A 17,471-nucleotide genomic window follows, 5' to 3' on the forward strand; every position below is an offset into this window, starting at 1 on the left:
TTATTGGCATTACAACACTTTGGGTACTGTGAGATCTGGTTCCATTTTCCAGTCTCCTCATCCAATTTCTGCTGTGATTGTTTACATTAACCTGATGTTTACCCTATACTATATGTGCTTAGGGTCAAATTCAAGATCACCTCTATAAAACAGAACTCCCTGTCCTCATTTATCTCCTAAAAAGTGCCTTTTTCCACAAGGACGGGGTAGTCCAATCAACCCAGATGCCAGTCCCTTAAGTTATTGGCTATGAAAAGTAGAAGGGTCACATTTCTTTCTTCTGAAAAGAATTTTAAGATGTGCTATAAAGAAATGGTTTATTTGGGACCTTGATCCTTGAATGATACAGAGTCAAGAAGTCAAGACCACGGGAAAGATTGGCTCCGGCAAGGAGGGCATATAACAGCTAGCAACTCTGACAAGGGCTATTTCTGAATCATGAAAAAGGAGTCTCTGAATTGGGGAAGTGGGGGGTGAATAGGAGAGGAGGAGGATAGAACATTCTTGTGTTGGCTCCTGAAGGCCAGAGCATTCCTGCAATACATCTCTTCCAGGGTTTTTCACCTGTCATGAGTCATAGGTAGAGTGGAGAAAGTTCTGATACCTTCTCTAACTATAACAATGAGCACGAGAAAATTAAAATCAGTGGGGAAAATAGTGGAGGAAGTTTATGAGTAGGATCCCTTAATTCATCAAATGAGTGGATACAAGTCATAACTTCTCCAATTGACTACTGTTTTTGAAATTTGTTTTCAGCGAAAACAAAACCTTTGATTCCTCTACTGGAGGTGGTGGGGTACTTTAAATACTCTCAGAGAGGTGATTCTGTGTATTATTGACTGATAGAGTCATTAAGGATATCATTCTTACCTAAGAGCAAGTTTTGATTGGGGTGAGAGATGGAGGGCAGCTTATAACTGAAGGTGAAAGTGAAATAAGAAGGGAAGCTGTGAGAGAGGAAAGAAGGAAAGACAGCTCGGAGGCACTAAAATCAAATTCTCAGCTTCAATGCTTTGCCTAGAGCAAGCCCTGGGTGTATAATTTCTTAGCCTGCCTAAAAAATAAAAAATAAAAAAGATTGCCCCTAAAAGCTTTATTAACTCCATAAACCAGTGATTACTGCAGCCTTTAATACAGAAAAACGACTTCCCTTCTAACTGAAACCTTAAGGGAAGACACCTCCAATCAACTTTGAAATGATCCTAGAGGAAACAAGAAGGAACATTAGAGAGGCAGAGAGGAGAAGGGAGGAGGCAAAAGAAAAATGGAAGTTGAGGAAAGGACAGTGAGCATGATACGAGTCACTAAAGAAGACACCACAATCACGTGGTGGAGTGTGGTTAATAGTGATATAGCTAACTCTGAGGTACCCTTAACAAAGCAGATTAAATTCCACTGGTTAATCATTATAGACTGCAGGAAGTTCAGCAACAACATTCTTAAGAACAATAGCCATACTGAACAGGTATCCTTCTTTTTGGCTACTTAACAACTGAACCCATTTCTTATGTCCTAGGACTCCCCCTACCTTGTCAATCTTCAGGACAGGCTGGGCCACCCCCTACTATAAAAGCTGAAAATTCCTGCCACTTTTTGTTTCCTGGCTTCCATGGCAGGTATGGATACGTTACCTACATAATCCCTCCTCAGACTTTAGTGGGCACGGTGTGCTATGCCTGAGGATTCCCCAAACCAAGAGAACTTGTTAAAATACTCCCTGAGATTCTGACTCAGTAAGACACTGGAGCCACATAATTTGCAACTCTAGCAAGCTCTCAACTAATGAGGATGCTGTTAGTATCTGAACTACAGTTTCAAGGAAACTGATAGCTGTCACTTATCTGATGAACCCACATCAGGCTTTGAACTGAGTCCTAGTGATGCAAAGTAGAGATTGAAAAGAATTTTCTGGTGAAAAAGGGGGTTTGCAGCAGGTCCACAAGGGCAATGGTGATAGGGTGGCATCCATCTTCCCAAGTCATAGATGCTGAAAGTGCAAATGCATATGGGCAGGAGGTGGGGAGTGGGGGAGGACAGAGAGGCAGAGGCATCTCTGCTGGCCAGTTCTGTGGCATAGACCTCAAGTCAGCTTCTCTAGTCCTCCTGGCAATTTTGTGAGCCAGCAAATCATTTTTCCACTAAAATCTGTTAGATCCTGTAGTCTGGAAATAAGGGCTTTGACAGAAATAAAAATTATTAAAATAAGGACAAGACCTCTCATATCTGCTCCTCACAGTACTTGACATGTCACCATACACTCAACAAAAATTGCATTGCTGTTGTCGTTTGCTATTACCACCTAGAAAATAAATAGATCTCAATAACAATTCACCTCATGTACTTTTTTAATTGCATGTCCCTTCAAAGACATAAATACGTGTAAGAAAAAGATGAATTTCATTTTGCAGCCCCCTCTTCACTAACATTCATCAACTCTCTTTCTGTCAGCACCTTTGACCTTGAGAAAGCAGAGAGAAGGGAGGGGAAATGGGAGCAGGCAGAATATTATAGTCAATGCTACTGATTGGGGATGGAACTGAACAGCTTTGATCAGTTATATAGAAGAGGAGAAAATGCTGACTATATCCTAAACAGATATTCAAAGAGGAATATCCTAATCAACATCTGTAATGACAATGTGCAAAGTACGGTGTTCAGCTGACTTGCAATAAACATTTTCAACTAATCTAAAGCCAGTAACATTATACCACTTCATAGGTAGTTCAGGTATCTGATAAAATATTCCTGTTCCTCCCAGCTGACCTTAATAAGATTACTATTATTCATTTTATTTATCCATAAACTATTACCACACAATATATGTTGCTATTATTTGTTCTATCAATTAATAAGAAAAATAAAAATGTTATTTTACCTTTATTGCTTCTCTAACATTTTCTTTCTACATGTAGATCTTACTTTCTGACTTATATCATTGCTCCTCTTTCTGGGAAACTTTTAAAACATTTATTGTATAGTAGGTGTACTGGCAACACATTTTCTGAATTTTTGTTTGTTTTAAAAGAGTTTCTATCTCTTTCACTCAAGAAAGATAAGTTTGCTAGATACAGAATTCTGGTTTGATGGGGGTTTTCGTTCAACACTTTATATATTCCACTTCCCTATCTTCTTGTTTGCATGGTTTGTAAAGGGAAGTGTGATGTAATTCCTATCCTTGCTACTCTACAGATAAGGTACTCTGTAGATAAGGAGCCCCACCTCTCCTTTCAAGATTTTTTTCTCTGTTCTTGATTTTCTGAGTTTGAATATGGTATGCTCAAGTGTGAATTTTTGGTATATATCCTGCTTGCTGTTCTCTGAGCTTCCAGGATTTGTAGTTTGGTGTCTGTAATTAATTTTGGAACATTCCCAATCATTATTATTTCAATCATTTCTTCTGTTCCTTTCTCTTTTCTCCTCTGTCCTTCCCATTACACACACCACATGTTTCACAACTGCCCCACAGTTCTTAGATATCCTGTGTCATGTTTTTTCATTCTTTTCTTTTTGCTTTTTAATTTCATTCTCTCTGAGTCTTTCCTCTACTGATGAGCCTATCAAAGGTATTATTCATTTTTTTTTTATTTTTATTTTTTTTTTAAACATTTAAATTTTTTTTTTCAACGTTTATTTATTTTTGGGACAGAGAGAGACAGAGCATGAACGGGGGAGGGGCAGAGAGAGAGGGAGACACAGAATCGGAAACAGGCTCCAGGCTCTGAGCCATCAGCCCAGAGCCTGACGCGGGGCTCGAACTCACGGACCGCGAGATCGTGACCTGGCTGAAGTCGGACGCTTAACCGACTGCGCCACCTAGGCGCCCCATATTATTCATTTTTTTAATCTTTTTTGTTTTATTATTTTGAGAAAGCCAGCACAAGCAGGGAAGGGGCAGAGAGAGGGAGAGAATCCCAAGCAGGCTCCACACTGTCAGCTCAGAGCCTGATATGGGCCTTGATCTCACAAACCATGAGATCATGACCTGAGCAAAAATCTAGAGTCAGACACTTAACCACTGAGCTACCCAAGTGCCCCAAAGGTATTCTTTATTTTTCTAACATTTCTTTTTTATTCTTTCTTAGTTTCCATCTCTCTGCTTACATCTCTGTGTTTCCATCTCTCTGCTTACAATGCATCACACAAACTGGATTATCAACAAAATGACTTCAAAGTTTATATGAAAAGGCAAAAGACCCAGAATAGCCAATGCAATACTAAAGAAAAAAGCTAGAGGACTCGTACTGCCCAATTTCAAGGCTTAGTATAAAGTTACAATGATCGGGGCGCCTGGGTGGCTCAGTCGGTTGGGCGGCCGACTTCAGCTCAGGTCACGATCTCGCGGTCCGTGAGATCGAGCCCTACGTCGGGCTCTGTGCTGACAGCTCAGAGCCTGGAGCCTGTTTGAGATTCTGTCTCCCTCTCTCTGACCCTCCCCTGTTCATGCTCTGTCTCTCCCTGTCTCAAAAATAAATAAAAACGTTAAAAAAAAATTAAAAAAAAAAAGTTACAGTGATCAAATAGTGTGATATTGGCAAAAAAAAAAAAAAATCAATGCAACAGAACACAAAGTCCAGACACGGGCCCACACAAATACAGTCAACTGATCTTTGACAAAGAAGCAAACACAATTCCATCAAAAAAAGACTGTCTTTTCAACAAATGGTGTTGGAACAACTGGACATTCACATGCAAAAGAAAAAATAAAAAAGAATCTAGACACAGTACTTACACTTTCACAAAAATTGACTCAAATGGATCATACACTTAGTTAAAATGCAAAACTCTAAAATTTCTAGAAACTAAAATAGGGGAAAAGTAAGGTGATCTTGACTTTGGTGATGAATTTTTTGATACAACAAAAGTACAATCAATGAAAGAATAAAATTGATAAATATAACTTCATTGAAATTAAAAACTTCTGCTCTGCAAAAGCCACTGTTTAGAAACTGAAGAGACAAGCCACATACTGGGAGAAAATCTTTGCAAAACACATATCTGATAAAGGACTTGTATCCAAAATATACAAAGAACTCATAAAATTCAACAATAAGAAAACAACTTTGAAAAGATGCTCAATATCATGTCATTAGAGAGCTGCAAATTCAAACAATATTGACATACCACTAATATCTATAAAATAACTAAAATCCAAACAGTGACACCACCAAAATACTGGTGAGGATGTGAAGCAAAAGAAACTCTTATTCATCACTGGTGGGAATGCAAAATGGCACAGCCAACTTTGTAAGACAGTTTGGCAGTTTCTTACAAAACTAAACATACTTTTACCATATGATCCAGCAACTGCACTACTTACTATTTTACTTGAGTTTTTTTTTTAATAGACTGCACACAAATGTTTGTAGCAGCCTTATTCATAATTACCAAAACTTGAAAGCAACAAAGATGTCCTTAAATAGGTAAATGGATAAGCAAACTATGTACATCCATACAATTTTGGAATTTTATCCATCAATATAAAGACATTATCAAACCACAAAAAGACATGGAGGAAAATTGAATGCATATTGCTAAGTTAAAGAAGCCAATTTGAAAAGGCTATATAGTGATCATTCCAGCTATATCACATTGAGGAAAAGACAAAACTAGGGGTGGGACACAATAAAATGATGCATGGTTGCCAGTGGTTCAGGGCAAGGGAGGGAGAGAAAGGAAGAAATAATAGGAAGGAGAGCAGGATGATTAGAGGGAGCACAGAAAATTTTTAGGCACTGAAACTATTCCATGCGATACTGTAATAGTAGATATATGACATTCTGCATTTGTCCAAACCACTAGAATGTACAACATAAAGGGTGAACTCTTATGTAAACTATGGACTTTAGTTAATAATTATCCATCTGGGGAGAAACGGGAACCCTCTTGCACGGTTGGTGGGAACGCAAACTGGTGCAGCTGCTCTGGAAAACAGTGTGGAGGTTCCTCAAAAAATTGAAAATAGATCTACCCTATGACCCAACAATAGCACTGTTAGGAATTTACCCAAGGGATACAGGAGTGCTGATGCATAGGGGCACTTGTACCCCAATGTTTATAGCAGCACTTTCAACAATAGCCAAATTATGGAAAGAGCCTAAATGTTCATCAACTGATGAATGGATAAAAAAATTGTGGTTTATACACACAGTGGAATACTACGTGGCAATGAGAAAGAATGAAATATAGCCCTTTGTAGCAACGTGGATGGAACTGGAGAATGTTATGCTAAGTGAAATAAGTCATACAGAGAAAGACAGATACCATATGTTTTCACTCTTAGGTGGATCCTGAGAAACTTAACAGAAGACCATGGGGGAGGGAAAGGAAAAAAAAAGTTAGAGAGGCAGGGAGCCAAACCATAAAAGACTCTTAAAAACTATGAACAATCTGAGTGTTGATGGGGGGTGGGAGGGAGGGGAGGGTGGGTGATGGGTATTGAGGAGGGCACCTGTTGGGGTGAGCACTGGGTGTTGTATGGAAACCAGTTTGACAATAAATTTCATATTAAAAATAATAATAATAATAATCCATCAATATTGGTTCATTAATTGTAACAAATATACCACACCAACCTAAGATGTTAAAAATAGGGGAAACTGTGTAGAGGAAAAGAGGTAGGTATATGGAACTCTCTGTAGTTTTGCACAACTTTTCTGTAAACCTAAAACTGCTCCATAAACTCTATTAAAAAATTTTTAAAGCTCTGAACAAACACATTTCTTCTCTAATGTTGAAAATCTCAGAGCAAAAGTAGAGTATAATCTATCAAAGAGGTATCTACATATAATATTTCCAAGGGTGTTTTTAGTAAATAGCCCTAAGCTGTTTTCTTAGACTCCAAGTAAACAAACCAAGTTTAGTCTATGGCTTGTGATTCATCCTGCCCTATTACCACAAAACAGAAAAATATCCCCCATAATTTACTTCACTAAATTACTTCTTTATGTGTCATTCTCCAGAGCCTTCTACATCAGATATTTGAAAGTCCTTTCATTGAAAGTCCTGACATTATTATCATCATTATCATCATTATTATTATTACTATTTCAGATCATCCCCTACTTTCCTTTAACAAAACCAGCTCATGTTCTCTTGGTCCCTGGATTTTCTTGTACATATCTACCTCTCATGGAGATTCCCTAAACTTCACACTTCATTATCTTCCTTACTATTGTTTTATCTTATCTTCCATAAATTACTCCTATTTTTTAAAATCCGTTCCTGAATTCTTCCTCTATTTCAATATTTCTCTAAATAGTTCATCACCTAAGTCTCAGATAACCAACTGGGGCTAACATATGACTAAAAAATAAAAAAATATATATATAGGGAAAATGAATTACTGTGAGTTTAAATGATTCCTGGCTAAAAATCATAGAGGAAACTTTTGAAGTTGAAATTGAACTGTCTTCTGTGTCCCAAACTAATCCTCTTCCACTGGGCAACATTATCATCTTAAATAAGGGAAGGAATAGCATGTACCATTCAGCAGATAGAAGAAAACTTGGCATCAAGAAATGCTTAAGTAATATTTATACATAATCACCACAAGTACCCAGGAACCAAAACTAACCCCACTTGTCTGGAGCTACACATCTTAAATATAAACTAAACTGACAGGTGGTTTTAAAATATAACCAAGAATGTGAGTATAGGTGTAGGTTAATTTGGAGGTTGTTTATCTCTATTACTACTCTTACTCTCCTACTATTACAACTAAGAGGCAAGAGAACACCACAATTCAGAAATACTGAATAAGAGTCCTGAAAAAAAAAAGTGATCCTCTTGAAAAACACTGATATCTGAAACTTCAAGGCAAGTACACCCATGTTGTAACTCATGAATATATAAAGTTTAGACCACAATGAGATATCACCTGACACCTGTTAGAATGTCTGTTATCAAAAAGACAAGAAATAACAGGTGTTGGTGACTTGGTGGACAAAAGGAAACTCTTGTGCACTGTCAGGAGGAATCTTAATTGGTGCAACCACTATGGAAAACAGTATGGAGGTTCCTTAAAAAATTAAAAATAGAAATACCATATGACCCAGAAATTCCACCCTGGGTATTTATCTGAAGGAAACAAAATCACTATCTTGAAAAGATAACTGGGGCACCTGGGTGGCTCAGTGGGTTGGGCGTCCGACTTCAGCTCAGGTCACGATCTCATGGTTCATGAGTTAAGTCCCCCAATAGGCTCTGTGCTTACAGCTTAGAGCGTGGAGCCTGCTTCAGATTCTGTCTGCCTCTCTCTCTGCCCCTCCCCCACTAACACTCTTTCTCTCTCCATCTCTCAAAAATGAATAAACATTAAAAACAAAATTTTTTTAGAAAAAGAAAACTGTATCCCAATGCTTATTGCAGCACTATTTACTATATCCAAAACACAGAAACAACCTATGTGTCATCAAAGGATGAATGGATAAAGAAAATGTGATATGTATATATCACACATATATCATATGAATATTATTCAGCCATAAAAAAAGAAGGAAATTCTGGGATGCCTGGATGGCTCAGTTGGTTGAGCGTCCAACTCTTGATTTCGGCTCAGGTCATGATTCCACAGTTCATAAGATCGAGCCCCACATCAGGCTCTGCAGTGACAGCATAGGCCTGCTTGGGATCCTCTCTCTGCCCCCACCCCCTGCTGTGTTCTCTCTCCTCAAATAAATAAATAAACTTAAAAAAAAATGGAAATTCTGCCATTTGCAACAACATGGATGACCTTCAAAGACTGTATGATATCACTTACATACAGAATCTAAAAGGGGCACCTGGGTGGCTGAGTCGTTGGGTTTCCAACTCCTGATTTCAGACTGAGTCATGATTTCATGGTTCCTGGCATCAAGGCCCATGTCAGGCTTTGTGCTGGTGGCACAGAGCCTGCTTGGGATTTTCTCTCTCCCTCTCTCTCTGCCCCTCCCCCAATACACACACGCACACACACACACACACATGCTCTCTCCCTCTCAAAATAAATAAACATTAAAAAATTGGGGCAGGGGCGCCTGGGTGGCTCAGTCGGTTAAGCGTCCGACTTCAGCTCAGGTCGCGATCTCGCGGTCCGCGAGTTCGAGCCCCGCGTCGGGCTCTGGGGTGATGGCTCGGAGCCTGGAGCCTGCTTCCGATTCTGTGTCTCCCTGTCTCCCTGCCCCTCCCCCGTTCATGCTGTGTCTCTCTCTGTCTCAAAAAAAATAAATAAGCGTTAAAAAAAAAAAAAATTGGGGCATACCTGGTGGCTCAGTTGGTTAAGCATCCGACTTCGGCTCAGGTCATGATCTCACAGTTCATGGGTTCGAGCCCTGCATGGGGCTCTGTGCTGACAGCTCAGCACCTAGAGCCTGCTTCAGATTCTGGGTATCCCTCCCTCTCTGCCTACTCCTCCCTCATTCTCTCTCTCTCTGTCTCTCTCTCTGAAAAATAAACATTAAAAAAAAATTTTAAAAGAAAAACAATGGAAGTTCTAAAAAAGGAATCTAAAAACAAAACAAAAACAAAAACAAACTAAACTCAAAGATACAGAAAACAGATTATGTGGCTGCCAGAGGCAGGTAGTGAAGAGTGGGCAAAATGGGTGCAGATGGTCAAAAGGTACAAACTTCCAGTTTAATAAGATAAATAAGTCCTGGGGACGTAATACACAGCATAGTAACTATAATTAAAACTATGTTGTACATTTAAAAGGTGGTAAGAGAATAGAGCTTAGAAGTTCTCATTACAAGCAAAACTATTTTTGTAACCATGTGTGGTAATGGATAACTAAATTTATTGTAATCATTTCATTTTTTTTAATGTTTTATTTCTTTTGAAGAGACTGAGCATGTGAGCAGGGGAGGGGCAGAGAGAGAGGCAGGCAGAGGATCTGAAGCAAGCTCTGCACTGAAAGCAGTGAGCCTGATGCTGGGCTGAAACTCAAGAACTGTGATATGATCTGAGCCAAAGTCGGACACTCCACCAACTGAGCCACCCAGGCACCCCTGTAATCATTTCATTGTATACCTAAAACTAGTACAATGTTATATGCCAATTATGTCTCAATTTTAAAAATAAATAAAAATAGCAAAACAACAACAAAAGGAAGGAAGGAAGGAAGGAAGGAAGGAAGGAAGGAAGGAAGGAAGGAAGGAAGGGGAAAGAAAATAAAGAGAAAGAAAGAAAGAAAGAAAGAAAGAAAGAAAGAAAGAAAGAAAGAAAAGAAAAGGGAAGAGAAGGGAAGGAAGGGGAGGGGAGGAGAGCCTGGGTGGCTCACTTGAGCTTCTGACTTGGTCTCAAGTCATAATCTCATAGTTTGTGGGTTCGAGCCCCATGTCAGGCTCTGTGCTGGCAGCCCAGAGCCTGAAGCCTGCTTCAGATTCTGTGTCTCCCTCTCTCTCTGCCTCTCCCCAACTTGCACTCTGTCTCTCTCTCTCTCTCAAAAATAAATAAAAAGGAAGAAAAGAAAAAAGAAAAGAGAGAGAGAAAGAGGGAGGGAGGAAGAAGGTTACTTAGTTCAGGAATAATACTTGGGCCAACCAAAGATGGCCAGAGCATTCTGGGATAACTGATAACCATCTGATAACTTTATTGTCATAAGGACCACCACTTGGCTTCACTGGAATATGGAAATGAAACACATGTAGAGAATCCACACTTTAATCAACTTAAAGTTAAGACTGGTATGGATGCAGTTCAGCTCTTTAAATAACTTCCTCACTGAGCTGGCAGCCACAAAACAAAATCTTTTTTCTGTCAACTAAATTAATAGGGGTGACTGTGGTTTTGGCCTCATTAACATCATGATATGACCAACCAATGCATCCCCAATATCAAACACTCTCTATGAGATAATGCAGTGGAAAATAGCACCTTGATAGAACTTTAATTTTTTTTTAAGTTTTACCTTATTGAGTATAATTTCCATGAAAATATTTAAATCATTACTGAAGCAATTGACTATTATATCATAATTTCTGTTGCTGTGATAAGAGATTATTCCATCACATACTTATCTGATCAAATCTGATCACTTATTTAGATGATTCTGTGATTTTCATGACCCCTTTGTACCTACAAGATAAGACACAGACATCTTAAGGTCTTTCAACAGATGGCCTTTCTCTACCTTCCTAATCAAATCAAAGGCACCTGTGCTCTAAATAGCATTGACTTTTTGTGCTCTCATACCCTACTTTACGAGGAAGATCCTTTCACTTTGGCCCATGTCACGACCCATCACTTGAGACTGGAACCAAATGTTACCCCTTCCCTCTACTTCCTCAGGAAAACTTCATTATTCCTTCCTTCCTGTTGTCATATTACAAGGTACTCAGGAGCTATTTTAGTATAGTTATTACATGTCTATCCTTCCTAGTAGACTATAAAATGTACATGGCAGGAACAACGTTTTATTCATATGTATTTCCCCAACATCTGACCCAAAAAAGAGATTACATATATAATTTTTAAATGAAAGAAAAGTCTAATTTTTTTCAAAAGATGTCCTTCTAGTTTCTGCCATTCTTTATTTAGGACAATAGATTTTTGCCAAATTAGAACAATCGAGGTAATACAAGAAAAAAACTCAGCAAAACTTTTAAATAATTTTTATTTCATTTCTGATAATATATACATTCACTTCAGAAATCTAAGAAAATACACAACACAAAAAAAGAGAAAAATAATTATTAACCACATAACCCAGAAGATAACCATTTTATATTTTACTTTATTTCTTTCTATTATTGTTAAATTTATTTCTATGGAATTTATATTATTATTTATATCATTTTGGAATTATACTCTATAAGCATTTTAGAAGTCTAGGTGTTGTTTTTAAATGTAATATTATATCATAAGAGTTTTCCACACCATTAACAAAAATTTCAAGACACTTTATTGGACTTGGAGGAATACTGTAATTTATTTAATCCTTTCCCTATGTTGGATATGTGTACTCTTTCATATTTCTTACTATTTTAGATACCACAAGGAGAAATACTTTTATAACAAATTTTAGTAAGCATTTATTATTGCCTTAGAATGGAACTATATCCTTAGAATTTGAATTACTGGTTATGAACATTTTTAAGACTCTGAAAGGGTGGGCCTATTCCTGCCGACTCCATCTTGTTCTGTGTCCTTCACCTTGACCACACCTCCTCCCCTTGAGTAACCTCCCGCTCACCCGTTCAAACTTCCCAATCAAAACACGCCCGGCGACCTGCGCAACAGGACTCCCACCGTTCCCCAGCCAATCGGCTGAGGCCACAGCCATTATTACCTCACCAACTGCCCCTAGACCCCAATAAAACCTTTGTGTTTTTGAAACTACCTCTCTCTCCCCACATCTCACCGCTGTGTCGGTGCAGCTAGGGGATTGAGCTCGAGCTAGCTCAAATAAAGGCTCTGCTTTTGCATCGGACTCGGTTCCCTGGTGGTCTTTGGGGATCACGAATTCTGGGCATAACAACTCTTAACTTGAATTATTAATTTGATTTCCAAAACCTCTGCCCCAATTTATACTCCTAGCAACAGTAAAGCAATCTGTTTATCCCTTCACCTCTTCATCACAAAGAACATTATTGTGGTTGTGTTTAATCTGAGCTAATTTGTTGTGTTAAAATGGTAAAATTTTTATTGTTTTAATTTGCATTTCATTGATGGCTAAAGTGGATGAATAATTTTCATTTCCATTAGCCATTTATACTCCCCATCTGCATATCTTCATTTCCTTCACTATAATTTCAACTGGGTCTTTTTTTAAATTTTTATTCTAATTTGAGTTAGTTAACATACAATATTATATTAATTTCAGGTGTGCACTATAGTGATTTAACAATTCCAAACATCACCCAGTGCTCATCACAAGTCTACTCCTTAATCCCCATCATCTATTTAACCCATCCCCCCACCCACCTCTCCTCTGGTAACCATCAGCTTGTTCTCTATAGCTCAGTCTGTGTCTTGGTATGTCTCTCTTTCTTTCCCCCCCCTTTCCTTGTTTCTTTTCTTTCTTAAATTCCACATGAGTGAAATCATATAGTATTCATTGTTCTCTGACTTCTTTCACTTAGCATTATACTCTCTAGCTCCATCCGCATTGTTGCCAATGGCATATTTCATTCCTTTTTATGGCTTGAATAATATTTCATTGTATGTATATATCACCTCCTCTTTATCTATGCATCAGCTGATTGACACTTGGGCTACTTCTATATCTTGGCTATTGTAAATTGTGCTGCTATAAATATATGGGTGCATGTATCCCTTTGAATTAGTGTTTTTGTATTCTTTGAGTAAATACCCAGTAGCACATTACTGGATAGCAGGGTAGTTCTATTTCAACATTTCCATACTATTTTTCACAGTGGCCACACCAGTTTGCATTCCCATCAACAGTGCAAGAAAGTTGCTTTATCTCTACATCCTCACCAAAGCCTGTTGTTTCTTGTGTTTTTGATTTTAGCCTTTCTGACAGGTGTGAGGTGATACCGCACTGTAGTTTTGATTTGCATTTCTCTGATGATAAGTGATGATGAGCATCTTTCCATATTAGCCATTTGGACATCTTCTTTGGAGAAATGTCTAGTCATGTCTTCTGCCCATTTTCTAATTGGATTATTTGGTTTTGGGGTGTTAAGTTTTATAAGTTCTTTATATTTTTTGGATAATAATCTTTTATCAGATATGTCATTTGCAAATATCTTCCATTCTGAACGTTCTTTTAGTTTTGTTGATTGTTTCCTTTGCTGTGCAGAAGCTGTTTATTTTGATGTCGTCCCAATATTTTATTTTTGCTCCTGTTTCTCTTGCTTCAGGGGATCAACTGGGTCTTGATGTTTAGCCTGATGTGTATATTGTCTTTATAAATTAAGAATATTAATCTTTTATCAAATCGTAACAAATATTTTTCTCAATATGCCATTTACTTTTCCATTTTGATATCCTAAATTGGGAAAGAGCCGTAATTCATCACCTATTTTGGGAGAGGATACCAATTCCTTGAGAATCTGATACAGTCCCTCATTAGAAAAATGAGCACATGCATATACCTATTTGCAAACAATTTTAAAGGGTTTACGGATCTCTTGAATTCCATCTACAGACTCTTTCAATTATATTATTCACTACTTTTCGATCTAGGTCCCAACCACCTTATAACCCTACAGGATGATAGAAATTCATTGCACTTTCTTACCAATTGCAATGTGTGAAAAGAATATAGAGTGTGTTGTATACATAGTGCTGTGTTGAGCAGAACTAGTATGTAAGTCAGTATGTAAGGTCAGAAAGAATGTAAGGTATGTATGTAAGGTCAGAAAGAAACTGTTATATCAGTCCAAAAACCTGAGCTCTCATGCTAATTCTGTCAATAGCTAAATGAGCTGAGAAAAGCTACTTAATCTTCTTTCCAGATCTTCATCTGTAAAGTATGCACGTATGTGTGTTTACTCATGTGTGTATGTGTGTGTGTGTATAAGGCATAGTTAACGGGATAATTAACATTCTCCATTCTATTTCTTAAAAGTACATATATCACGTACCAAAGTGATATTCTGTTATACAACACTTTTATTTTTAAGTCATTAAAAACCATACTGTAGAAAAGACACATAAACTCCAAACAACACAGCTGTGACTATTCAGCACTCCTTAGTTACAAGTAGTTACACTGCCATTTAATGGTACCATTAAAAATGCATTGTTACCATAGTAACTGCAACATTACAAGACACCAAATCTTTCCCTGAAATACTCATGCTGAGCAGCATACAGTATCTTATGCAACAGTTGCTTCCACCTTTTGTTTTTTTAACTGAGAATGCTTAGCTTTCCCTTCTTCTCCAATTTATTTGTAACCCTGAAAAACTATCAAGAAACTGCTTAAAAAAAAAAAACTTTCTGATACAGTACCAGATAACAGGGCACTATCTTATAGAATGAGAAACAAAAATGTTCCCACTGTAGACAAAATTCTGACAGAATTCTCCTGCTACCAGCTTTTCATCTCTTTGTCCCTATTATTCCTGCCTGCTGGTCCTTTGCCCTCTGTTTTTTTTACACCCCCGCTCCTGACGGTCTGTCACTTGCACATTCTATGTCCTATTTCTCCCTGGGTGGTCACTAAGAACTAAAATATTAGTAGACATTGATTTGAGAGATGAACTCACAAGGCTAATTGTATTTTAAGAGGACAGTCCTGAAGGCTACAAATCTTTCAAGACTCAAAGCTTTAAAAGTCAAGGGACAGATAATACAGTCAAGTAATTTGACATAGAATAGCCTAGCCTCATTAACTCCAGATAAGCTATCTTCTACTCCACCCACTTTTGAGGTCTTTTTTTGCCTCCATTAAAAAAGTATTTGTTGAGCACCTACCCAGTGCTTTCCAAGGCATAGAAGCTATACCAGCCAATGAGACTGACAATGCATATCATCTATTTCCGTTTAGTTCAAAGGGAGATAGAAAATCAAAAAGTAGGGGAGCCTGGGTGACTCAGTCGGTTAAGCGTCCGACTTCGGCTCAGGTCATGATCTCACGGCTCGTGAGTTCAAGCCCCGTGTCGGGCTCTGTGCCGACAGCTCAGAGCCTGGAGCCTGTTTCAGATTCTGTGTCTCCCTCTCTCTCTCTGACCCTCCCCCGTTCATGCTCTGTCTCTCTCTGTCTCAAAAAGTAAATAAATGTTAAAAAAATAAATTAAAAAAAAAGAAAAAAGAAAATCAAAAAAGTAGGAGCACCTGCGTGGCTCAATCAGTTGAGCATCCGACTTCAGTTCAAGTCATGATCTCACAGTTTGTGGGTTTGGGCCACACATCAGGCTTACTGCTCTCAGTGCAGAGCCTGCTTCAGATCCTCTGTTCCTCTCTCTCTCTGCCCCTCCCCTGCTTTCTCTCTCTCAAAAATACACACACACACACACACACACAATCAAAAAGTAAACAAGTCATTTCCCAGGGGTGCAGGACGGAGTACCCAATGGCCTACAGAGCAATGTGTCTAAGTTTTATTGTCACTACTGCAAAACATACCTCACCTATGACTCTCCATCAATGAGAAAGATACACTGCAGTGGTCAGAAACACAAAAAGAATGTGAAAGACTACTTTCAGAAATGGATGGAAGAGCACGCTCAGAGCCTGATTGAGAAAATAACCGTTGCCTTTCAGCAAGGGAAGATGTCCCCTACACCATTCTCTGTTCTTCCTCCTCAAGGGCAATGATCCCACCTCACCCCAGTCTCCTGGGTCCTCCTCATCCTGGTATGATGCCAGCACCCCATATGGGGGCCCTCCCATGATGCAAATGATGGGCCTTCCTCCTCCTGGGATGATGCCAATGGGGCCTACTCCTAGAATGAACCTGCGTACAGGAGGCCACATGTCAAAGATGCCTGGGCCCCCAGTGATGAGACCTCCAGCCCATCCCATGATGGTGCCCACTTGGCCAAGAACGAATCGACCAGATAAATAAGGAGAGACAAGAACCTCTTTATATCCATTTTATTTTACTTGTTCTATTTCACCAAGAGATCATGGTGCTGTGACTCTGGGTGTTTTCTAACAGCATGACAAGGAAGACTTCTTCTCCTTCCTATCAAAGGAGAATAGTTTTCCAAGGAAGTAGTGGGACTTAAAAAAAAAAAAAAAAAAGCATTTGTATTGTGAAATGTGAAAATAAAACTGTCCACTGTTTAAAAAAAAAAAAGTTAAACAATTTTTTTTACAAAAGATAAACTCAGCCCTGAAGGTCTAAAAGAGCTTTTCAAGTAAGATGGACTGACCCCTTGGTTGCAAGTCTTGAGATACAGAAGAATTCTACATGTTTTTGGAACAGTAAAAGGCCAGTGTGTTTAAAGCACAGTTTATGAAAAGGAAAGTAGTTTAGGATGAGGTCAGAGAAAAGTATCGGCCAATTCCTGTAAGATCTTAGAGATGAAAATGAAGTCTGGAAATCTAATGGGAAGTCAATGGAAGATTTCAAAGAGGGAAGTAAAATGATCTGATTTACCTTTTGTAAACATCATTCCTGGCTTCTATATGAAGAATCAACTGTAGCAGGAGACAAGGGAATAAAGGAGACACATCCGAGGAAAGTGCAATTGTCGAAGTAAGGTACAGTAGTTGTAACTGCCAGCAAGGGCTATGGCATGGCTTTTCAATTAAAACGAAAAGGCTTTGACAGGGATGTTAAAAAGTGTTATTTGCGGGGTGCCTGGGTGGCGCAGTCGGTTAAGCGTCCGACTTCAGCCAGGTCACGATCTCGTGGTCCGTGAGTTCGAGCCCTGCGTCAGGCTCTGAGCTGATGGCTCAGAGCCTGGAGCCTGTTTCCGATTCTGTGTCTCCCTCTCTCTCTGCCCCTCCCCCGTTCATGCTCTGTCTCGCTCTGTCCCAAAAATAAAAAACGTTAAAAAGTGTTATTTGCTTTCACTCCCCAAATGCCATCATGGCTGCTATTTTCTAGTCCAGACTCTAATGGACAAGTGAAA

At 38.7% G+C, this 17,471-nt stretch overlaps 1 protein-coding gene across 1 annotated transcript; it reads left to right on the plus strand.

Annotated features, from left to right (window-relative positions):
- Window positions 1-1,291: 1,291 nt before the first annotated feature.
- On the plus strand, window positions 1,292-16,624 carry LOC115528038 (U1 small nuclear ribonucleoprotein C-like). Its single transcript, XM_032595336.1, is given in 4 exon segments — window positions 1,292-1,465; window positions 15,973-16,198; window positions 16,201-16,263; window positions 16,266-16,624. Coding segments are annotated over 4 exon segments (654 nt in total). The 3' UTR covers window positions 16,457-16,624.
- The last annotated feature ends 847 nt before the right edge of the window (window positions 16,625-17,471 follow it).

The sequence above is a fragment of the Lynx canadensis genome, chromosome D3 (genome assembly GCF_007474595.2).
Source record: "Lynx canadensis isolate LIC74 chromosome D3, mLynCan4.pri.v2, whole genome shotgun sequence".
Lineage (NCBI taxonomy): Eukaryota > Metazoa > Chordata > Mammalia > Carnivora > Felidae > Lynx > Lynx canadensis.